This window comes from Enhydra lutris, unplaced genomic scaffold (assembly GCF_002288905.1).
Source record: "Enhydra lutris kenyoni isolate GAN:26980312 unplaced genomic scaffold, ASM228890v2 scaffoldscaffold55, whole genome shotgun sequence".
Classification (NCBI taxonomy): domain Eukaryota; kingdom Metazoa; phylum Chordata; class Mammalia; order Carnivora; family Mustelidae; genus Enhydra; species Enhydra lutris.
In genome coordinates, this window is record NW_019154139.1 from 10,705,092 (window position 1) to 10,728,793 (window position 23,702).

The window sequence follows — 23,702 nt, forward strand, 5'->3', positions numbered from 1 at the left end:
AAATCTCACCTGTAACTTCCATTTGCCTGGGCTGGTTATTAATGATTGTAATATTTGCCTCCTTCTTCTTCTTAGCAAGGGGGCCCCTGGGAAGCCTTAGCTCAACATCAAGGGATGGTTTGGGGCACCCAGAGGGGACAACAGGGGTGGAGACAGGGGCCGCTCTCCATTTACTGAGTATGAGCCACACACCATGCCTTGTGCTAAGGTTTCTAGGTCCTTGGTTTGACCCTACCGCTCCCCTACAAGACAGAGGTAACCATTCCCATTCTCCAAACAGAAACTGAGGCTCAGAGAGCTGACCTGGCATGCACAGGCTCACTAGCGATGGGCCAGTTGTCGGCCTTGGGGCTCTCTGACTCAGAGTCTGGGCTCTGTCCAAGCTGGCAGACACCGCAGGAGGAGGTCCTGGGGCTGGAGGCTGCAGCTGGGCGTGGGTGAGCACACCTATAGATCCTGGCTAATGGTTCCAGGTGGGCCTGGCACTAATGGACACTGTGAGTGCAGGCTCGGATCTGGTGGGAAAGCCGGCTCTGGCCGTAATGGGGCCAGGAGTTCTGCCCGCCCCTTTCCTGCTCCCGCTTCTCTGGCCTGGAAGGAAGGGGTGGTGGAGATGTGGGGCTCGGAGAGGAGGTGTATGCCCAGCTGCCCTTCAGGGCTTCCCTCAGCTTTCCCTTCTGCCCAGTGGGCTAATGATCCCCGCCAGATCTAGCTAATGATCCCCTGCTCAGAACAGGTCTGCTCTGAGCATGGAGGGCAGTCAGGTATGGGAGTGAAGCTTGTAAAAATCAGGAGGTCAGCTAGAGTGGTCCATCTCCCCACCTCCAAGAAAATGTTCTTTCTTTGGGACCCCAGAATGGTCGGGATGCAGGCAGGTGCCCGCAGATTATGCCAGGTCTCCCCTTATCCCCCCCAGAGCGGTCCTAGGTGAGAGATCGGCACAGCCTGGCCTGAATGGGTGGGTGGGTGGCGCTGGCGCGTTCTGGAAGCGCCTGCCTCTGATTGGAGGGCTGGTTTCCATGGTGACCGATTGATTGCCCGACTCGCAGAGACTCAAGGGGAATGAGCAATGGGCCTTTCTCCCAAGCTGGACAGGTCCGGGTTTGGGCTGGGAAGCCCAGGCAGGGTAGATACCTAGGACTCCTCTCAGACCTGAGGGGCCCCGCAGGGAACAGGAGGGCCCCTCAGCTCCGCCCCGGGGGGCCATGGTTGGGTCCCTGCTCTGTGTGTGTCCTGAGCTACAGTGCAATGGGAAGGGGCGGGGTGGGGGCGGGGCTAGGAAGCACCTACCCTATGAGAACGGACCTCCTGGGACTCAAACCTGGGTCCAGTAGAGTCCCAAGCTCAGGAGCTTAACCACCAGGCTATGACAGTTCCCCGTGATGTTGGTGAGGACTCAGCTCATCGATGGGGGTAGGCACCCCAGCATGCACCCTTGGACCTTGGACCACCAGAAGGGAACTGGCGGTGTTGAGCCCTGAGGGCGAGGGAGAGACTGGTTGCTGCTGGGGGAAGTCAGGGCTGGAGTGGATGAGGGCTTTGAGGGTCCTTGAACATGGACATGCAGGATGAGTTGGGGCTGAGAGGCCTTGGGCTTAGAATGGGGAAATAAAAGCATCCCGGGGAGGGGGGGCTCTGGCCTTCACAAAAGGAGGGTGTGGAATGAACAGGGTATGTGGCTGGGGTCTGATTCTCCTTCCGTGGCAGTGGGCTGTCTGGTTTGTCAGCCCCCAAACCCTGCCCCCCATCTTACCCCTTCTCACTCCCCTCTCCCCTGCGTCCTCTGTGGGTCAGGAGATAGGCTGGTTGGACTCTGACTGCTCCCTTTGCTGGGGTCTGGATGCTTCCTTGGTCTGCACGACCCCCACCCTGTGCCACACTGGTGCCACCTGCCAAAAGGAGGAGGTTGGCACAGGTGGGGCTGTCCCCATGACCCAAGGTCGGTGGCTCCCCTCTTGTACTCCTTCTTCCTCCCCAACTCCTCCTTAAACCGCCTCCTTCTGTCCCCTGGCCTGGGAGGACCCTTTACTCTCTCACAGAGTCCTCTCCTGCCCCCAGAGGTGATTGGAGGTGATTTTGTACTGATCCCTGCCACAGCCCTATCTCTATCCTAAACCCAGCCCTCCTGCTCTAGTCGAAGATTCCTGCCCCAGCCTGGCTCCTCCCCAGTGCCTACCCCACACCCTGCGCAGCCCCAGCGCCTCTCCTATTTAGCCGCCTCATCTTCCCCCAGGACTCTTACCCCAGCCACTGCCCCTCTCCTGTCTCTGCCTCCATCCTGCCTGCCCCTGTCCCTGTCCAGCCCTGCCTTCATTGGGAGCCTTGTCCCAGCCTCAGCTTCTCCGATGGGCTTGCTTAGGTTCGGGCCTCATTGGCATTCTGTCCACAGCCGCACCCGTCGCTGGCTGCAGGCGCTGTCGGGGTGAGGGAGAGAACGAGAAAGACAGAGGTCGGGGCTGCAGGTTGGGGGGAGGTCTAGGTCTGCCCCCTGCACCTCCTCTCTGGGCAGCAGGGCTCCAAGCAGGACTGGACATAGCTGCTTTTTTTTTTAATCAAACACCTACTGGGGGCTGGAAACCTTAGATAGCAGCGTCTCTAACCTCCCTGGTGGCCCGCTGGGGCGGGTGTTATTCTCCATTTGACTTGGAGAGGTGAGCCGGTGTGTCTGTGGCAGACATTAACGGGCTTCATTCACCCTGGACCCAAGTCCTCCTGCCAGAGCCCCTGTGCACTGTCTTTTGCTGTGGGGTTGGGGAACACGAGAGTCATTGGCCCCCTACTTCAGGCGCTCCTGGTCCCCGAGCTCTGTGAGATCTCCAAGGATGGTCAGGGTTCCCATAGGCACAAAAGGGGGTGAATGAAGAGGGGGAGGGAAAAGGGAAGGAAATGCATGAGCAAGTGCTTGGAGACTGGGACACTTTAGGGAGGATAGGCCTGGGGGATGCAGCTTGGGACAAGGCCAGGCAATGGATCAGAGGCACTTTATATAGGTCTTGGGGACTTGGAGACCGGGCCTCCATGCCTTATAGAGAACTGGAGAGCCACTGGTTGTTGAGCAAGGGACAACCGGCTGGATGCCGTCTGTACCGATTCCTTCCTTCCTTGGTTCATTTATAAAACACGTCCTTAGTGCCTTCTCTGGCTGTGCCTTTGCTGGGACTGGTGATACAGAAATACCAGTCACACTCTCTGTTCTCTAGAGGCTCCAGGGCTCACCAGGAGAATGCATATTCATGGAATCATGCTCATGCATATTCCTAATGCATCGCCCTGAAGGCCCACTGGTGCGAGGAGAGCTTTGGTATACTGGGGGCAGTAGAGGTGGGTGAGAGATCTGGAAACGTTTCATAGAGTCAGGGTCTGAACGGGTCTTGGGAGGGTCCAGTAGAGGATGCCAGAGGCCCCCTGGACTGGAGATAAAAAAGAAAATTCTAGGCAAGAGGGAACAGCCTGAGCCCCCGCCTGGAGGGAGGCTTGATCTTGGATTCAGGCGATTGCTAGTGGTTTGGGTTTCCGGTAAGACTGCAGGGAGGAGCGTGGCCTGAATGGAGAGGGTTGTGAGAGGAGCAAGGAGCAGGGGGGTGGAGAGGCATGACAGAGGCAGGTCACCCTGTCTGCAGGGTAGGAGATAAAATGGAGAGAACTCCAAGGGGACAGAGAGACCTGGCAGGTGATGATGAAGGTCAGAGCGGAGGGGATGGGAGAAAGAAGACTTCGAGGTATCCACCCATCCATCCGTCTAGAAAATGTTTGCTGAGCACCTGCTGTGTGCCTGGGACTGTGCTGGGCACCGGACATGGAACCAGCAGGCTTGCTCACTGACTGGCTAGGCAGCTGGGGGCTCAGCTTGGTGAGCTTGGAATGAAGCAAGCGTAGAATTAGGGGGTGGGGAGGGACACTTTGAGCTCAAGGAGCGTCCATCCAGGCGCTGTGACTGGGGATGGGGGAGGCGGTAAGGAGCAGGGCTAGGAGAAAATAAAAGGTATTTCCAATGGGGGAGTAGAAAGGACTAATGGCATGCATGGTGCTTTGCTGGTCTTCTCATTTAATTTTCATTTAATATCGTTCCCACTTTTTCGGATGAGGAAACGGAACCTCAGAGACTTTATCACTTGTTCCCTAAGTATAGAGGTGGGCGAACATTTTCTGGAAGGTGCTAAGTAGGAAATTTTTTCCAGCTTTGGGGGCCATACCTCTCTGTCAACCAGACTCAAGCCTGCCCTTGTGGTGGAAAAGGCAGCTGAATTCAGGAGCAAAAATGAATGAGTACGGCTGGTGTTCTAATAAAGCTGTATGAGCGTTGGGATTTGAATTTCATATAACTTTCATGTGTCAGGAAATATTCTTTTGATTTTTAAAATATTCAAATGATGAATATTTATTTTGAACATTAATTTGGAATATTTTTGAATATTTATTTATTATAAATATTATAAATATATATTGATATATACATATATATTTACTTAATATTCATTTTGGAGACGATTTTAGTAAGCAATTTGTTTAATATTCAAAAATGTAAAAACCATGCTGGGTTCCATGTTGTCCCAAAACAGTTGTTGGCTTGGGGGCTTAGTTAGGCCACAGTGGTTGGGAGGTGGTAGAGCCTGGTTTTCAATCTGGATCTGCAAGTCTGGGGACCTCCAGCTCCACGTGCTGCGCCCCCTCCTCCGCCTCCCTCCCTCGGGCTCTGCTCAGTCTGTCCCGTGGTCCAGTCCTCCAGGATGCACTCCGCTCCAGGCGGCTAGTCTTGGGGGAGGAGGCAGGGCGGGTAGGCCATGAACTCTGGATCGGCCATTCTGGAAGGGGGTCCCTGCCCAGCCCCTCACCAGGTGGGAAGGCCTTAAACCTCTCCGGGCCTCAGTTTCCCTATCTGTAGAGTAAAATATTCCATTGTTAGGGTCACAGGGAGGCTACCCTGAGAGCAGGCCTGGAAAGGCGCCTCCTCCCTTGGCGGCCTCAGTTTCCCTTCTCCACCCGGGGTCTCCGAGCCTGGTCTCCACTGCTCCACGCCTCTGCCTCTGTGCCTCCCGCATCCTCAGCCCCCCTCCTTCACGCGGGTGTCTCCCAGCTGCCACCAGCGCCAACGGTTTCTCGGTTTCTTGGTTTCTGGAAAGCTTTTAAAAATGAGGCTCCCTCCGGGGCGGCGGGGGTGGTCCGGAGCGTGGGCGCCGCCCGGGGGAGCTTCCCTGATGGGGGGCGGGCGGCAGCGGCGGGGTTGGGGGGGGAGCCTCCAGGCCTTTGGCAGGGAAGATCTGTGGCTGATTATTATGGAAATCAGGCCCCAGCGGCAGGCCGGGTGGCGCGGGAGCCGGGAGCCCCGGTGGCGCGGGAGCCGGGAGCCCGGGGTGAGCGCCTGCTGCTGGCTGGGCTCTTGGGCCCCGTGTGGGGGAGGTAGGCTGGGGTGTCCAGTCCCTCCCGCACTGCTGCCCCAAACGTAAGCGCGCCCTATCCTCGCCGAGTCCGCGGGGCGGGCGGGGAGGGGGAGAGGTTCCAGGGAGCCTGAGCTGACGGGCGGAGCTGCAGCTGGAGGGTCTGCGCTTTGCGGTGCTGGGGACTGGGGGCCGCAGTGCGGGTTATTTCAGTCCCAAGGGAGGAAAAGGTTGGGGGCCCATGGCCTGCCTGTGGGAGTAGGACGGGGCATAACCACAGGTTCTTTTATTCAGTGTGCATCTGGCACCCAGCACTCTGCTCAGCGCACTGAGGTTCTTGATCTATTTAAAAATTTCCATTGAAGTGGCCCTCATCACTCCCATTTTATAGATGAGAAGATAGAGACCTGAGAAGGCAAAGCCCACAGGGCAAACACCTGAGAAATCTGAACCTGAAGCTACTAACGCCTGGGGCCGGTTCTCACGCCCTTCCTTCTTCTGTCTCCAGCAGGGTGGAGGGCGGGGTGGGGATGGGCCACTTGAACTTCCAGGGACCCCTTGCCATCCTGAACTCCCTATGCGCCTCCAGTGGGGGCCTCTGCGGATGGGGAGACAGACACTCTGCCTATGTCTATGGGGCAGGGCTGAGGCTGGGGGGCGGATAGGTAGTGCTGAGACCCCCAGTTCCTGCCTATGCCCTGTGCGGTGAGCAGAGGGTTTGAGGTGAGCCGGAGGACATCCTCCTCCCATCACTCAAAATCCAATTCCTTTATATGTTTCACATTCTGGAGAAGGGAGACCATCTCGGCTTAAAATTGACGGAGAAATAAAACTAGGAAAGTCAGATGGATTTGTCCACTCTGTAAGCCTGAAAAATGACCCCTGTAGAAAAGCAGGCAGCAGCCTTGGAAAAATCGTTGTAGCAAAGAAGAACAGCTATGGCGTCTGCTGTCTCGCTCTGTAATGAGGCTGAGAAACCCACAGGTACACAGGCAAAGGGCAGGAGCAGACAATTCATACCCGAAAGAAACACAGGTGCTTAACCATTGCATGGAAAGAAATCCATTCCCACTCAGAGACATGAGAGGCATGCAAACTTTAATAAGTGCAATTCCATTCAAATTCACCAATATTTTGAAACATGAAGTTATTGAATCCCCCACCGAATCAAACTCTCTTAAACCGAACTCTAGTGTCACGCCTTTCAGAGCTCTGCGAATGTTAGCTGAACTCAGTCCCCACAATGGTCCCCTTCTCATCCCCTTTGAAGTTAGGTGGTTATATGACTTGCTTTGGCCCATGAAATGTGAGCCAAATTGATGTGTCATAACCAGGTGATGCTCCTGGAAGCTTGGGTGGGGATGGGACTACTTCAGCCTGGTTCCTGTGTGACTGAGAAGCAGAGGTCCCCGGCCACCCACCTCCCCACACTGGGCAGACCGTGCAAACAAGGCATAAACTCTTGCATGCGAACCCACTGACATTTTGGGGTTATCTGTTACATGGCATAACCTAGCCTGCCCTGACTGCTACACGTGGGGGAATGTGAAGCCCGCGGTGTTAGGAGGACACATGTTACAGACTTATAATTGCCGCGGCATTGCACAGATGTAACACACAAACCTTGCAGGTGTGCTAGCAATAATCGCAAGTGTTTAGACTGATCACAGGGAGGAATTTTTGAGCTAAGTTATTTTCTTCCTGATCATCGCATTATCCAACTTTTCTATAATGAGTTTGTTTTAGTATTTTTTAAATAGGGGACATTTTATTAAAAAATACTTTCTTGGGGTCAAAGCGGGGGTCCTCTCTGGGCTCTTATTCATTAAATGAAAATCCGGAGGAGGAAGAGAAGGGAATTAAGCTTTCGCTTCAGAGGATCAAAGGGACTGTTAAGGTCAAGGAGTTAATCCTCTTGGGCAGCCGCAAATTCCCTGCTAGATCACTGGTCCTCCTAGCCTCAATAGCCCAGTGGGAACAAGTGGAGCAGATGGTACTTTTGGACCACGTGACTCTGGGCAAGTCACAACCTCGCTGAGCCTCCACATTCTCATCCGTTGGATGGGAACGACCTTGCCGACCTCGCGGGTTACAGAGAGAAGCAAGTGAGAGGAGGCCTGTTCAGCATGTGTTGGTACCTTCTGCCTCTGTCTTCCTCGTGCAGCGTCCACGGTGGGGCACCCCTTGGCCATGTCTTATAAGCTCCGTGAGCCTCAGTTTCCTCACGAGGAAGGAGAAAGATGGTTTTACAGGCCCAGGCATCCCCTTGACGAGGCTGGAAGTCCCTGGGCAGAAGCTGAAGATGGGAAGGAGGAGAGGGCTTGGGGACCTTGGAGTCCAGCAGCAGACCCCACCCCCCCACCGCCCACCTTGAGATTTGCAGCCCCAAACCACAAGACCTGCACGCCAAAAGCCAAAACTGTGAGCACTTAAGATCAGGACAAAAGCAGGTGCTGGGTCTCCTTCGGAGGCTTGGGGCTAGCACACCTGTTTTCTGACATCTCTGGAGTCTTAAAGGGGCTGGGGTGGTCAGGGAGGACTTCCTGTAGGAGGAGGGCTTTAGCTGGTCTTGCAAGGAGGGCATGGGCAGCTCCTGGCACCTGTAAGGGTACCCTTGCTCTCAGCCTTATAAGGAAGCCTCCACCAAGAATCTAAGAGTGGCAGCTAACATCTGTGGAGGGGACATGTTGGACTGGGCTCACTGTCCTTGTGATCAGCCCGCACACTAGCACTGGGGCCGGACTTGGGGAAACTCATCAGGACTGCCCCCTCCCCACCTGTCTAGCAGGTGTTCCTCCCTACCCCTACCGGCCCTTCTCCCCTGTTCCTCCCTGCAGCTCCCAGTGCTTTGCCCCTCAGGGAGGTCATTTGTCCCTCCTCTCTCTTCCTGGCCTCTGGCCTCAGCCTCTGACGCATCCATGTTTCTCCCAGAGCCCAGGGCTGGCCTGGAACCAGGTACCGGAAGAGCATGTTCTCCCCCAAGGAGCCTCTGTGGAATCTGGCTCTTCTCCTGGAGGGAAGTTGGATTTTAGGAAGAGGAGGCCGTGAGCACAGCTGCCTAGAAGAAGCTGGATGGGGTGGTACCGACAGTGCAGGACAGGGTGAGGGGGAAGGGCTGTTGCTGGGGATCGGTCTTCTCTGGTGACTGTGTGCCCCAGAGAGGGTCAGCCTCTTGTCCAAGATCATGCAGAAATTTGGGGCAAGGCGGGGACTTTGACCTAGATGTGTCTTACTTCTTCAGCCATCCTGGGGAGGTCTGACAGGGTGTGGGGGGGGAAGCAGGCTGGGTGGAATGGTGGGGTGTCTGTTGCCCCTCGGAGGCCAGGCCCTTGGGGCATTGGGGTGGGGGGTGGGGCTTTCATGGAGGGGAAGCAGGGGCTCGAAGCTGGCAGCCAGGGTGGGAGGAGGCCTCTCTGTGATTCTCTGATGCTCACACTCTGCGGACCCCTGGGGAATGCCTGAGTCATCGCTGAGCTAGCAAACATATTTAGCTTCTCTAGTTGTCCCTAATAAATCAATTTCTCCAGGTCTCTCACACCTGCCGCTGCACTCCTGGCTACCTGCCCCCCATCTCCTGCCTGCTGGCATCCGGGCCTAGGCCCCCAGGGCCAATTCCGGGCTACCAGGCCAGAAGGGCTCCCACTCCCCAGGCACAGGGCAGACCTCCCCACCCCTGCTTACTTCCCAGAGCCCCCGTGCTCTTTCCCACTCCATCCCGGGGCGTCCTGTGCCAAGCCTGTCCCCCCTTGCTCAGGGATGGCCTCTGTTCTGCAGCCACGTCTCCGGATCCCCAGTCAGAGCTTCATGACGAGGGCACTATGGTCTCAGAGACTCGAGGGTGTCTTGTGTCTGCTCCTCGGCCCCTGCTAGGGCCCAGCCTCCCTCAGACTTGTATCTTCTTGGCCCGCTGGGGCTTGTGTTTGGGGCCCAAGGGAATCCCAGATGTACCTGGCCTTGTCACACCTCCATGTCCTAGTTCCTTCTGGCCTCCACTTAGCTTATCTTTCTTGGGAGCCTCTTCCAAGAAGGCTTCCCAGATCTTCAACTCTCTTGCCCCCATGAATCTTTCCTATTCCAGTGGCCCCAGCCTCTTTTGTACCATGAAAGCACGTGCATGATAAGTGTTGTATGGAAATGTTGAACCACTATATTGTACACCTGAAACTAATATAACACTGTATATTAATTAATGGGAATTAAAATAAAAACTTAAAAAAAAAAAGAAAGCACGTGCATGGTTTGCTTTGTAATAATGATAGCACTTAACTCCGAGTAGGTACCCAACACTCTTCTAAGTGTTTTGAACATATTGAATTATTCCCATTTTATAGATGGGAAACTGAGACTCGGATCGCTTAGGAACTTGCTTAAGGCACTGGGTAGAGTTAAGCCTTGAACCTGGGCCCTCTGGGTAGCTCTCACTACTGCCCCCCTGTGGTTCTTCACAGTGAGTGGCTTTCCGGGAACCTTCTCATCCACTCCCCGCCCCCGGCACTCCTCCCAAACTCTCCCAATTTACCCCAGGGCCAGGGCTGCGTTGTGCCCATGTCTGAGACCCCCTTGAGCAGGGACGTCCTTATTAAAGGTCTGTGTCATGGAACTCACGTGGCTCAACCCTTCAAGGAGGAAGATGGCATCTAGACGGGCAAGGCCAGTGGTGTAGGGTCCCAGAGCCAGAGAGGGAGAGAGCCAAGGTGTCTGACTCCTGGGCTCAGCAGGAGCGCCTGGGTCCCGCAGCAGGGGAGAGTGCAGGCCCGTGCTCATCGGTGCCTCTGAGGGCTGCTCGAGCCTGCAGACCCACTTGCTTCCCCTTCTGGGATGCCCAGACCCAAGTTCTACTCAGGGCAGCTTCCCCTCTGGCAAAAGGGCAGCTCTGGTCTCCCACTGCCCCGAGGCTGCACAGCAAAACCTCTCATTCCCGTGTGGCGGGAGCCCCCTGCTGCCCACATCGAGAAGTGGCGGGCCGGCAGGGAGGTGAGCAGAGACCACCTGGGAGAAGCTCGAGGGGCCTGGGTCAGCAAGTCCCAGCCCACTGGTCCTTCTCGATTGTGATGTGGCCCTCCCCTGCCTGTCCGCCTCTCCGGCCAAACCCCCCACCCACAGCAGCGCCAGCTTTCTCCCAGTTCCCTGTGTCTCTACACACCTGCACCTGCCAAGGCTGAGGCCCAGAGGGCCTTTGGAGACGGTTTCATTCTAAGCAGGAATTATTGTGCACCTGCTGTGTGCCCGGCACCGAGCAGGGACAGTCTGGCCTGGGAGGAGTTCACAGTCGGTATGTGTGTGTGTGGGGGTGCAGCAGACACGGGGTGAGCTTACTGCAAGGTCAGATGTGTGTCTTTCCCCTGACCCAGCTGGCAACGAACACTCACGCACAGCTCCTCTGAGAGGCCTCTCTGCCCAGCCCAGCCCCCCACTGGTCCCTGTGTCCCTGGCCATAGCAGCACGGGTTGATCTAGGTTGTCCCTGCCCCTCCACACTGGGTCCCCCCCAGCAGCACCCAGCTTCTTCTGAGAGCCATGGCTTTATCTCCATCATCTTTGGATGCCCAGTTGCAGGCATGGACCCTGGTACACGGTAGGTGCTGGGGGCGGAGCAAAGAATGTAGGGAGAAATTGATCAGTTCAGCACCTTCCCTCTTTAAGGAGCAACTCGATGGTGGAATCTCAGGCAGGGGGTGGGTGGGAAGGGCGTGGGAGCCACTTCAGTGCCCAACACATCCAGAGGGGCTGCCTAGAACCCCGGAATTCAGGATCACCCGATTGTAAACCCCACGTAGGCTTGTCCCCCCCGTGCCTGGAACACTATCGTTACTTAAACATTGTGGAAAGTACCGATAAGTGAAGGTTACTGAATTCCAGCTCAGGAACTCCCTCTGCAGTGACTGCTGGTGTCACCCTGTGCTGAGGCAGGCTGGACATCTGCTTCCCGATGCCATCGCTCACTCTCTTTGGCCAGCACTGCCTGTTGGGAAGTTCTTTTGCCTTTTCCTGGCCTTGGCAGGGCCCCTGCACCCCTGCTCTGCTCTGAGGGGACCTCTGTCACAAATCCAGCCTCTGGGGACATCTGTCTGGGTGGCAGCCGTGCTGCCCTGAGGATGAGGGTCTAGGGCCCTCTGAGGGCTGACTTTTCCCTGTCTGGCCCTCCTGCCTTCAGCTGGGAAAGGAACGAGGGGCATCAAGGACGGCAGGTGTGGTCACAGAGAGGACGGACCCCCTCCCCAGATGGATCATGAGCTTTATTCTGTCTTCAGAATGAGTCCCAGGACAGCCACGCAAGCCTGGGAAATCACGGCTTCTGCCCTCTCAATGATGACAGAGGCAGGTGAAGACCAGAGAGGGAAAGGGGTGGCAGAGGCCACACAGCCAGCGCGTGCCAGTGGCAGGAGAGGACCTTGGAGCCCATGCTCCTCACAGCCCAGTCCTCCTTCCCTGACCTCTCACTGCCCCTTCAGGGGTAAAAGGAGGTGGCAGCATTACTATCCAGTTCCCAGGCTGCCATGGGGTCTGTGGAAATCCTCAGATGTCCGCCAAGGCCCCCTGCAGATGCCCAACTCAGACCCTCTTCAGCACCGTGTCATTACCAGGCACTCGCACACCTCCAGAGATGGGGATCTCACTACTCACAAGACAGCTCCTCTCTCCTGACTCCACGAAAGGTTGCGCGTGCCAGTGGGGGCGGAGGGGAGGAGAGACTGTCTTCCCTCCCCTGGGGAATGTGCCTTGCTCTGGCTCACCCACTTAGGCTGGTGGTGGGGCAGAGGCAATGGCATCTCCTGCTTTCCTGCCAGGGAACTTCCCTCCCGAGACTCCCCTGGGGCCAGTGCGAGGGGGTGAGAAGAGCTTCTGAGAAGGAGCCCGTTCACGGAATCCTCCTTCAGACTGGGCCTCCCTGGAGGCGGAGCTGCCTGCCTATGTGCGGGGAAGTCAGCTCCACTCTTGGTGGCGCTACCGTGGGTCTCAGATGCCAGGACCCCGCTGGGGCAGCCCCTCACAGGATCCCTGCTCAGGGCTGGGACTCTGCCCCAAGCTTCTATGTCCCTCAGCGGCGTGGGCGCTGCCTCCAGGCAGCCCTCCTGGTAACCACAGTTCACAAAGCTCTCTCTTCTTAGCTTCTTGGCTGTATCACCAGCCCTGTTTGAAGACATCTGTCTGGAGTGCTCTCTGCCATTTTCTTGAGGAGTCCCACTTGTCCCTCCTCCAAAATGGACATCTTTGCGATTGGAGTCCCCTCTGCTCTTGGCTTCCCAGCAGCCTTCGGTCAGAGTCCCTCCAACTCAAGCAACAAGAACAGCCATGTCCAGCCAGATCCTTGGGCGGATCCACTACAATCTTGTCCGTCTACCTGAAGGAAGTGGTCCCTGAGGAGGGAGGTGGCAGCTGGGGCACTGCCGGGACCTGCCCCATGGCTGTTACCATCACTGGGGTGGGGGGGGTACAGACACAGAAGGGGCTGAGAAGTTTCTATCCAAACCCCCAGTGTCTCGAGAACCAGAGGACTGTGACTTGGCAGAGGACACATGGCAAGCTGGAGACAGAGCTGGGACGGAGACTGCGGGTGCTGGGTCCAATGCTCCTGGTCCAGTGCTCCTGGCAACTCCCGGCGGTCCTGTCTGTCTGTGGGTCTGAGCTCTGTGTGTGTCCCTCAGGCAGGGACGGCCAAGCCCCAGTTGAAGACAGGGGAGGGGCTGGCTGAGAACCCCCTTGAGCAGAAGGAGGCATTGCCATGGCCAAGGGCAGGAAGCCCTCAGGACCCCCACGGCTCCTCCTCCCCCGAGGGCCGACAGCATTTCAGAGTACAGGAGATGTTTCACAGAAGAGGAAATTGAGGCCCAAAGGGAGGACAGGGTGCTGGGTTCTGGGGCAGGTGCCTCGTTAGCTGCTATCCTCACTCCTTGCTGCAGTGACGTGGGGCAGGGGGTGGGGGCCTTTTGGGGTTTCCCACCCATCCTCCTGAGCCTTGCCCCCTACCCTGCTCCTGGTAGGTCAAAGTCATGGGGGCGGGGGTGAAGTCTGTGGGCCAGGAAAGGGTGCCCTGTGGAGGGACGTATGTCTCCAGGAACCACAGGTCACGGGGTTACCGCGACGCCTGCCCCCCTGCACCACCTCCTGGGTCACTCAGTGCTTGCTGGCAATCTTCTTCTTCCGAGCAGAGACCAGGTCATAGAAGGGGACTCGGGTGATGCTGGCTCTGAAATGAGAGCAGGTGAGAGGATGGCAGGGCTGAGCTGGCTGCCAGCATGCTCTCAGCTCCCCAGGCTCGTAGCAGGGGGTGGGTCTCCCAAGGACAGGATGGCCTGCCCTGCTGCGGGAGAAGGGCCCGATGGCCCCACCAAGGACCAGGCCCTAGTGAGTCAGCCCTGCCCGGAGTCCCACGGGCAAGGCGGGAGAGGGTCAGGCTGACAGTGGACAGCCTCAGGAATTCTGCCCCCCCCCCAAGTTCTTTGGACCCCTTTTCAGACTCCCAGAGGAGGTGGAAGGAGCCCAAGTGGGGCCAGCAGACCTGTTGCCCCCCACCCCCCGCACTGGCTGTGTGGCAGAGCAGGTCCCTCCCCTGAGGGGACTGGGGGAGGTGTTCAGGGCCTCATCTGTGAAATGGAGGTCCAAGTGGGTCCTGCTGGGCTGTTTCACAGGACTACAGCATGGCTCGAGGGCATAGACCCCACAAGTCTCTGGGACGCAGCCCCCAGCCCAGCGACCACTCTGGTGTCTTCCTCTGGCTGATGGGACCCACCGTCTCCCATGTCTCCCCATTAGCTCCTGCCTCTCACCTGCCTCCCTTCCACCTGTCCCTCCACTGTCCATCTTGGAACCTCGAAATCAGCCCCTACTCCATGCCTTCTTCACCTGGCCACACCCCTTCTCTGTTTCCGGTGCCCCCAGGAGAAACCCACACCAGTTGCCATGGCAACCAAGGTCTTGCTATTCCACGCAGCCTGGTCTCCCACTGCCCGGTCCCCGCAGAGCCACGTGCCCCATCCCCCATACTGCCTGGCACCAGCACCCCCAGGACTCTGGGCTGCTGTCCAGGAGGCCACTCATTGACCTGCCCTCTGTCTTCACCAGCACTGGTCCTTTCCCCTACAGAGCCCTTCCCTCCGTCTCCACCAGGTCTTTCCAGGCTCCCTCTGGATCCTGGTGCTAACGAGAGAACCATTCAAGAGCACTGACCACGTGCCAGGCACCCGGCAAAGAGATTTTCGTGCAACGTCTTGCGGGATTGTCCCCCTATTCCATGACCTCCCTCCCCTGTGGCCCCAGGGCCTGGCTGCGGAATCTGGGCGGAAGATCTTGTATGCCAGAGACAGGAGGGAGATTCCGGATTAGGCCCTTTTACAGACAAGGAGACAAAGCCCAGAGAGAAGCAGGGGCCTCCGGAAGGGACAGGAGGCCCAGACAGCCCTTTACCGGATGGCCTCGATCCATTGGTCACGCTCCTCTGCGCTGGAGGCCGAGATTCGATATGACTCGTGCTTGCCCTCTACCACCTTGCCCTCGCCGTCCGTCTTACAAGCCTTGATCTTCTGGCCCCGGCAGCTGGGGTTGTACAGCTCCAGGCAGAACTGCGGGGAGGTGGCTGGGTGAGGGCCAGGGAGGGCTGGGAGGAGAGGGCGTTTGGGCCAGGCTTTCTGGGGCGTTCAGAGAGGACCAGCCACTTGGGGCTTGGACAGACAGCGGGATACACGCCACCCGGGGCTGGCTTCCCGTGCCAGGCCAGGGGGCCAGAGCTGCTCCTTCTCACGTTGAGAACTTACTATGTGCCAGGCTCGACCTAAGTCCACCATTTCCCCTAAAACCCCCAGCTCAGTGCCCGGGAAACTGAGGCTCAGGAAGGAGCAGAGACTTACTCGAGGTCATCAGCTAGTGTCAGAAGCGGGCTCCGAGAGACAATGAAACCATGCCTTTTTGATGCCATTGACCTGCCCCCAGGATCCACGGCCTCAGGAGGGAACCTGAGGCAACCCCAAACCCCACTGAGGGCTTCCTGGAGGGCCCAGGCCAGCCGCCCTCTCCTCCCACCTGGGGTTCAGAAATTTCCCCAGCGCCTGGGGCTCTCAGGACCCCGCTGCGCCACCTACTGGCTTCTTGGGGTCGTCCACCTTCTGCACGGAGAGGTTCTCAAGAGGTATGATTCCCCGGGGCTCCTTATCCTACAGGAGGGGCGGGGGAAGGCCAGGATCAGCAAATGCAGCCTTGACACCCAGGGCAGGGAGTGAACTTGTGAGGCTCCGCAAACTCATAGAGGAACGCACTCATCTTCCCAGATTCTGTCCAGCCCTGGGGTGGGGGTCGGGGGAGCAACGCATGGAAAGCCTGGGCTGGGAGTTAGGAGGCTGGACTGTAAGCTTGGTCTGGCCTTGGCTCAGTTTCGCCCTCTGTGAAATGCGTGCAGAGAGGGGTGAATGATCTCAAAGGGGCCCCAAGCTCTGTGAGAGGACCGCTTAGTGGGAGTTTGGGAGGAGGGGCAGGGGCAGGCTCAGGAGACCCCCGCTCACCGTGGTGAACTCGAAGTAGTAGAGACAGTTGTCTGTCAGGATGAACCATCGCCGTTTCCATGTCTTCACGCGGCCTCCTGCAAGAAGGCAATGGCACAGTCAGCTGGACTTCCTCTCCCTGTTCTCTTCCACGGATATGTCCTTCCATGGGAGCGGGGCCTGGAGAGCTTTCCTCTGTCCCGTCCCCTCAAACCTCCCAAACCCCAGCTCACCACACGTTCCCCCAGACCCATCGCTTTGTTTCTCAAATACCCTAGTGGCACTCATCACTCCAGGCTAGCCCTGGCCACTTGACTTGGCATTCAAGGCTCCTCCATGATCAGGCCCCAGGACCAGCGGTCACCCTTCGCCCTCAGTTCATCCCTTGGCCTACTCCCTGACTGGCACCGGGCTAAGCATTTCATCTTTCGCTTGCCAGACAATGTCCTAGATGTTTTTAGAAAATATTTGCTTATTAATCCCTAGAACCACCTATCGGGAGGACCTGTAATTAAGCCATTTTACAGATGAAGAGGCCAAGGCACAGGGAGGCTCAGTCGTGGGCTCAAAGTCCTGCAGCAGAGCTCAGATTCAAGCCCGGTGTCCTAGCTCCAGAGCCCAAGTGCTTGGCCATTTTGCCACACATTGAACCCTCTTAGTGACTGTGACCCCCATTTCACAGTGGTGGAAACCGAGACTGAGGAACCTGACCACCGGCACATGCGTGGAGGAGCTGGGATCTGTGACTGAGTCTCCCTAGGGCTGGGAGGGGTCTGCTGGGCAGGAGAGATTCCCTGTGGTCTGCAGAAGGGCTGGAATTTGGGTATGGGGACATGAAGGGCTTGGGCAGGCACCCCCCAGCCCAGGTCTCTGCTCCAACATGAGGTGTCTGTCCTTACCTGCCTCCAAACGCCACTGTCCCTGGCTGGGCTGTCTCTGCTGGGGACGCGTCCGGGAGTGTGCCCGGGGCCAGGGGCTGGGCCCTGCCAGGTTTAACAGCCTGTCTGGGCTACAGCCGGCCCCCAACCCTCACCTGTGGCTCCTCTCTGCGGGCTGGAGGTCCTCCCAGCCTCCTCGTCATGCTGAAGGGAAGCTCCCCCGAGCCACATCCTGTCCCACTTCCTCCCCCATCCTTCAGGGACACCCAACCCTCTGTGCACCCACTTGTTGGCTGTGTGGCCTCAGACAGGTCCCCTAACCTCTCTGGGTGTGGCTTCCTCAGAAGCCCTCCAGGAAGAGAGACAGGCGTGTAGTTGAAGTGTCTAGGGGTCTGTTGGCCTCTCGCCTCCTCTTCCTGCTCGTCCTCCCCCGCCCCCACTGTCCCAGGACCGACAGATGGAGGGATGGGGCAGGTGGATGGCTGGAGGGCTGGGTTCCCTGACTATACCTCCGAGGCTTCATGTCAATGTGTGCATGTGTCTGGTGTGTGCCTGAGTGTGCCTGCCACGTGCCCGAGTGTGCCCTAGCGTGCCCGGGTGTGCGCCTCACCCAGTTTGAGCAGCCAGCCCTCGCGGTCGGGGTTGAAGAAGGTATGAGTGAGGTCGTTGCCGTCGTCCTCAGGGATGGAGAAGGGTTCGCTCTTGATGCTGTCGAAGAGGTTCTGTCCCCAGAGAAGGGAGGCAAAGAGCAGGCTGTGATGTCCACCCCAGTCCAGAGCCTGGACCGTGCCGGGTCCCTGTGGCCTGGAAACGCTCCCCGCTTCCCCCAGGTGGCTGGGGCCCCCAAACGCCACTGCCCGCCAGGTCCCCCCGCCCAGGGCTCTGGGGCCAGAGCAGCACGCGTGGAGGCTGCTCCTCAGAGAGATCGGGCCCAGCCGCCTTGCCCGTGCCTGTCTGCTTGCTGGGCCGGGTCTCCCCCGCTGGGTGGGGTGCTCCGCCAGGGCACACCTGGGTGTCACAACCCCCAGGACTTCCCCAGGGCCTGGCCTCAAGCCACTTGGCCATTCTTTACCAACCAGGCGGTTAATGGTCCCCTCCCCCCACTCCCCCAGCATCCCCACCCTGGCCCCCATTGCAGACAAGGACACTCAGCTGGGACCTGTAGACCCCCACATGTTCACCTGTGTGCGCACACATATAAGTGCTCAGACATACTCGCATACGACTGAGGGGACAGCAGCCAGGGGCAGGGCCTCCTTAGGTAACATCCACGAGGGGAGAGGGCCCCCTTTTTGCTTAGCTGCTATAGCGGAGACTTCCAGGTGTACCTTGGTTAGAGGGACACAGAGGAGCAACCAAAGGGTTGGAGTTTGACTGCCCCTGTCGGGAGGCTCGGACCAAGGACACACTTAAGGTGGGATGCCCAACTTGGCTCTTAAGGGCAGGGACCTGGTGGGAGTTCCCCGAAAACAGATTTCAGTTCTCCAGGGGGCAGTCAAACTCCAACCCTTTGGTTGCTCCTCTGTGTCCCTCTAACCAAGGTACACCTTCCAGCAGCTAGAGCTGCTGGAATATGGATGGAGCAACCTGGTACAGTAATGAGTTCCTCGTCACTGGAGGTATGCAAGCCAGGGCTGAGACCTCCCTGTGGGGGAGTTGTGGATGTCTGCAGTGGATCTTCTCAGTGTGTTTTGAACTTGTGTTCTATGATCAACCTGCCCTTATTTCTAAGTGTTTGGAAAAACATTCTTGACTGTTTCTGCTTATTAAAACCAGACACAGGGGCGCCTGGGTGGCTCAGTGGGTTAAAGCCTCTGCCTTCGGCTCAGGTCATGATCCCGGGGTCCTGGGATCGAGCCCCGCATCGGGCTCTCTGCTCGGCAGGGAGCCTGCTTCCTCCTCTCTCTCTGCCTGCCTCTCTGCCTACTTGTGATCTCCGTCTGTCAAATAAATAAATAAAATCTTAAACAAACAAACAAACAAACAAACAAACAAAAAAAACCAGACACAGAGCTGGAGCTCCATCTCGAAGATAATTAAATCACTTCCTTCTGTTGCCTTTGTGTATGCTGCTGTTCTGATGGTTTCCTTGAGATTTTAAATGAAAAATTTCATAAGTACTGTCTGATTCCCCCAAAGTCTTAGAAATGGTGTTTTCTGGTTTTTAAAAGCTCTTTGCTGACCTGATAGTTCTGGGGTTATAATCCTGCCAGAAACAGCTTTTCCTAGGCTTGATGGAGGTGGCTTTGGACTGTCCCCAGAGTCCTTGGCTCAGCCTGGCTGTGCTGGTGGGTGTAGGGAGAAGCAGGGACCATCTGCCCTTTTTTGGAACCGACCTCCGTACCCCTGGAGCAGCTGGGCAGCCCTGTCGCCCCTCCTGCCCAGGCCCAGCCCTGGGAATTTGAGCGGTGCTGGCTGATCGAACAAAGGCCAGTGGCAGAAAAGGCCTTTTCAGCAAAGCTGTCAGCACAGACAAACATTTGGGAGGCCCAGGACCAAGCAGGGGGCCAGACAGAGGGGCCTCATCCTCCTTGTGTGATACCCACAAGGGGCCCCTGGCAGCCTCTGCGGGTGGCCTGTCAGCTTGCACATTCTGCCTCCGCAGAGGAAACGCTCGGTTAATCTACTCTTGAAGCACCTTGTAAACACCAGCCCTCCCCCATAAGTAAACACCCCTGCGCGGAGGCGGGGGCGGCCACCAGACCTGGCTGGATAGACCTGATTCGAAAGACAACTGCCACCTTCCAGAGGCTCTGCTGGTCTTGTCTCTTCTCTCTCTGCCCCCTGGCTTTCCTCTGGGGCCTCCCCTGCCCAGACACACTCTGTCCAGGTTGCTGAGCGGGGGTTGATACCCTTCTCCCGCCCCAGGCTCCAGGAAGGAGGGACTGACTCCGATCTGGCCACAGTGACTGGTTTTTAGGGAGGACATGTGACCCAAGCCAGTCAATAACCCTTAATTCTGGGACTTTAGTTTTAACTGCTAAGCCAGAAGGAACACTGAAGCTGCCTGGGCCATCTCTGCCAACTCTGCCGCAAATTGAAGAGAAGCTGTTTAGGAGGGAAGCTAACATAGAGGAGAAGGCTGCTGAGAGATGGAGAGACCAGACTGAGTCCTGACCTCACTGAGCACCTGGATCCAGCCGAGCCTGAAGCTGACAGATCTGAAGCCAAATCGATCCCCGATCTTTTGCATTACATGAACTGAGATTCCTTTAGCCAGGAAGCAACTGGTAGCTGGGTAGCACAGCCAAGTCCTTCATCCCCAAATCCTGCCTTCTGGTTTCTGCAGAAGGAAGGGCCCTGGAGTCAGACAGACATGGGTTCGAATCTGATGTCCTCACAAACTATGAGACCCCCGGCCAGCTACCACTCTTGGAGGTCGGTTTTCTTTGCTGTAAACTGGGAAGGGTGCTCACTGCTTAAGGGTGTCAGGAGAAGTTAATGAGAACATAGAGGGACCAGAACTAGGCCTGGTATATGGTCAGTTCTAAAGGAGATGGAGATGTTTGGACAAGGACCCAGGAGGTCCAGGGCTGCCCACAGCAGAAGATGCCCTGAACTGGGAGATTGTTCCCCAGCCTGAGCCTCAGTTTCTCCACCTATAACACCAGAAGTTGGAGAACCCTCCTTCTTGGCCTCTCTCCTTCTCCCCCTCTCCCACTTAAGCTCCCTCCCTGGACAGCTCTCTCAGGGGAGTGGCCCCCTTCTTGGCATTTCTTGGGTACCTGCCGAGGGCCAGGAGCTTGAAGTGTATTAACCCTGCTTCTCAGGAGAGCCACCTGAGGGCACCACCATCTGCCCACTTTGCAGACGAAAAAACTGAGGCTTACATAGTCACATAGCCATAAAAGGCAGAGCTGGCATGTGATCTCCTATCCTCTGAGTCCACACCCTGAGTCTCTCAGGCATTCTGCTTCAACCCTATCAGGATAGCCAGGGCAAGACGTGCCCCTGTCGCCTGTCCCCCGCCTCCCATAGTGCACCCCTCTGAAGCCTGGCCCAGCTTAAAAGCATTCTGTGTCTTCAGCAGGGCCCAAACTCCTGGACCATGATGGGGTACTCCTTCCACAAAGTGGCAGACTTTGACTATTTGACGGTGATTAAAGGTGAGTTCTTGCTTTTACACGTAGGGAAGATGAGACCCAGAGAGAAGGCAGGCAAATGCCCCCGAACCACACCGCACCCAGGTTCCCCCCCCCCCCCGCCCCGGAATTTTGCAGTAAAAACCCTTGAACAGGGAGGACCGGGCTTTTGTGGTTCCCTTTGCGTGGCTCCCTTTGTGTGGATTCCCTTGTGTGGTTTCCCTTTTTTAATCCAGGGAAGCCTCTGGATTCATTAGCAACTGGAACGACTCAGGCACTTGGGCTAAATACCTTACATTTCTACACAAATCCCACGAGCTGGGAGCTCAGAGAGGTCAAGCCACTTACCAAATGTCGCACAACCAGAGAGTGGGGGAGCAGGGACCTGGATGAGGCTGTGACTCCAACGCTCTCTTCCTCCCCCCTCCCCTCTGTGCTCGCCTCTTGGCTGCCCAGGAGGTTAATAAACCCTTCCAGACCTCCCAGGCAGAGTGTGAAGCTAAATTGAGGTACTAGATCCTTAAGCCCTAGGCGGAGAAAGTTACAAGCTCTGTACAAATGTAGCGCATTGTTATTAACAAAAGGCTTGAATTGGGAAAAATGCTGAAGGAGGTGCTCAAGAAGGCTCTAGGGGGGGCGGTTGGGGGGCTGAGGCAATAATGCTTGCATGTCATTAACTCATTATCTGCCAGACCAGGTGTGCCCAGCCTCCTGCCACTGGTACCACAATGAGATGACTTGTCGATTCCCAAATGCCTTTGAGATTTCGGGCATTTTACTAAGTGCTGGGGTTTTAAAGTTATTATTAATTCTTCTTCATCGTGACCTAAGCCATCATTTAGAACCTATGCTCTGTACCTGGCAGGGGCTCTGGCCTTTACATCTTTACAAATTGCTACTCCCAGTAGCTGGGTGACGCAGGCGTCATTATCCTGGTTGAAAGAATAGTGGCTTGGAGGGGGTTGGTGGTGAGTCATTCCCCAAGGTCACAGACCAGCAAACGGTGGCGGGCGGGCGGGGGGGGGGGGGGGGGGGGGGGACGGGATTTGACTTGAGCTCAAACCAGCTCTCAAGGCCTCATCCTGGTTGGGGTCCCCCCTACCCTTGCCCTCCTGATAAACTTTCCCCTTTGAGGACCGAGGACAGTGGTGGGCTAAGGGCATGGTAGTTCTCAAACAGGGAGGGGCACCGAGTCCTTCCAGACCCAGGCTTCGCCCCAGACTTGGCAGGGTGCTAAGCTGGGAGGGGGGAGTCGCACCTTCTCCTCCCCTCCTGCCAGGCTGTCACCGGGAGGCGACAGGAACTTTATTAAGCTCTGGGGCATCCTTGGTTCTGGAAATTAGCTGTCAGTTCATTTTTGCTGCAGCAGGCTCTGAAGCTCACTTCTGTGTTTACGGCATCGTTGTTCCCAGCACCATGTTGCCCATAGTTCCCTGGCAAACCCCTGAGGCTGCCACTCGAAGCCTCCTTCCGAGGGGCTCCGGCCCCACCTTGCCACCTGTCCCTGTGCATTCATACCCACAACCCCAGCCAGCCCCTCTGGACCCTTCTCCCATTCCTAGCCAGGTGAGGCCTGGGTTCTGGCAGTTTCCCCTTTCTGGACTGTTCTTTCTCTGTTTTCCTCTGTGAAAACTCCCATTCAACCTTCAAGGCCCAGTTCAAAAGTCACCTCCTCTGTGAAGTCTTCTAGGATGACCCCCTTCCTCTGCCCCCAGGAGAGGGACAGTAGTGTCCTCTGTGTCTCTATGTTCCTGTAGCTAGTAAAGCATGAATAATAATTCACAGGGCTATAATTCATATATGCATCATCTTCCCACCAGACCCTGAACTTGGCCTAGGCTTGGTCTGTGGCTGATTCATCCCTGGGTGCCCCGTGCTGGGCACAGGGCCTGGTGCAGTGTGGCTGGGGTGGGTTCTGTTTGAGGAAGAGACAGGAGGCCCGCATTCTGCTTGGCTTGCAAGCTGCCTTATGGAAGGCCTCAGTTTCCCCCTCTCTGGAGGAGGGAAGGCTTTGAGCAGAGACTGAGAATTTTCAGCTCTGACATGCTGAGAGTCTAAGAATCTGGGATTCTAAGCAATATAGCTACGTTGTGTGAAGCACCCTTTCTAGAAGGTGCGAATGAATGATGGGTGCCCAGGGTCCCCCAAAGGATGGAGTCTGGGAGGACCTCCTAGGTGGTCTACAGCAGACATCCTCCTTAAGATGGGGGCCCCTTGGACGTGCCCATCTCAGGACTGACCCCTTTCGTGGTGGCCCATCTCAAGACAGATGCCAAGCTGGGGGGTCCATCTCAGAGGAGCCCCCTCTTGGGCTATCCATCCAAGGGTGGGCCCTTCTTGGGTTCCTGGGGACCAGGTGGGGTGGGCCATGCCCCTCTTACCCGCAGCTGCTCCTCAGGCAAGTCACCACCGTCATTGATGCCACGGTTCATGGACACGAAGCGCTCGAAGGGTGGCCTGTCCCGGACATTGGGGTTGTGGAGGCTGGTGTTGAGCATGATGATGGAGAAGGACAGGACATAGCAGGTATCTGCGAGATGGGACAGTGGTCACAGTCCTGGCCCCGATCACTCTCCCCTCCTCTGCCCTGACCACTTCGAGGGGCCAAGCATCACCCGTCTCAACGCCCCAAGGCCCATGCTGTCCTAGCTTGGCATTCGAGGCCCGGCTTCCTCCCCACTTTTGTGGGCCTCCCTGCTCCAAACAAACTTCAGCGGCTGAGTCCCTCCCACACTTTCCCACCCCTGCACCTGGGCTCCTGCAGGGTGGGAGGGTGGAGGCCCTGCTGGGCATGCCCTCCCCTTCCCTTTGCTACCCATTTCAACCCTCCCCTTTCAGCTCCAGCTCCAGCCTCTCCCCGAGCCCTTCCAGCCCCCTGCCCACTCTGTTCTCTGCC

At 57.1% G+C, this 23,702-nt stretch overlaps 1 protein-coding gene across 1 annotated transcript in view; it reads right to left on the minus strand.

The window, feature by feature from the left end:
- Nucleotides 1-11,591: 11,591 nt before the first annotated feature.
- The window catches only part of LOC111157517 (cytohesin 4), a 29,759-nt gene continuing 17,648 nt past the window's right edge, over nt 11,592-23,702 (minus strand). The window contains exons 8-13 of the mRNA XM_022518993.1: nt 23,188-23,336; nt 17,335-17,446; nt 15,868-15,944; nt 15,451-15,522; nt 14,780-14,934; nt 11,592-13,562 (exon numbers count right to left, since the gene is read on the minus strand). Of these exons, the coding sequence (XP_022374701.1) occupies nt 13,490-13,562; nt 14,780-14,934; nt 15,451-15,522; nt 15,868-15,944; nt 17,335-17,446; nt 23,188-23,336 (638 nt within the window). The 3' untranslated portion in view covers nt 11,592-13,489. The remainder of the gene's footprint in view (nt 13,563-14,779; nt 14,935-15,450; nt 15,523-15,867; nt 15,945-17,334; nt 17,447-23,187; nt 23,337-23,702) is intronic.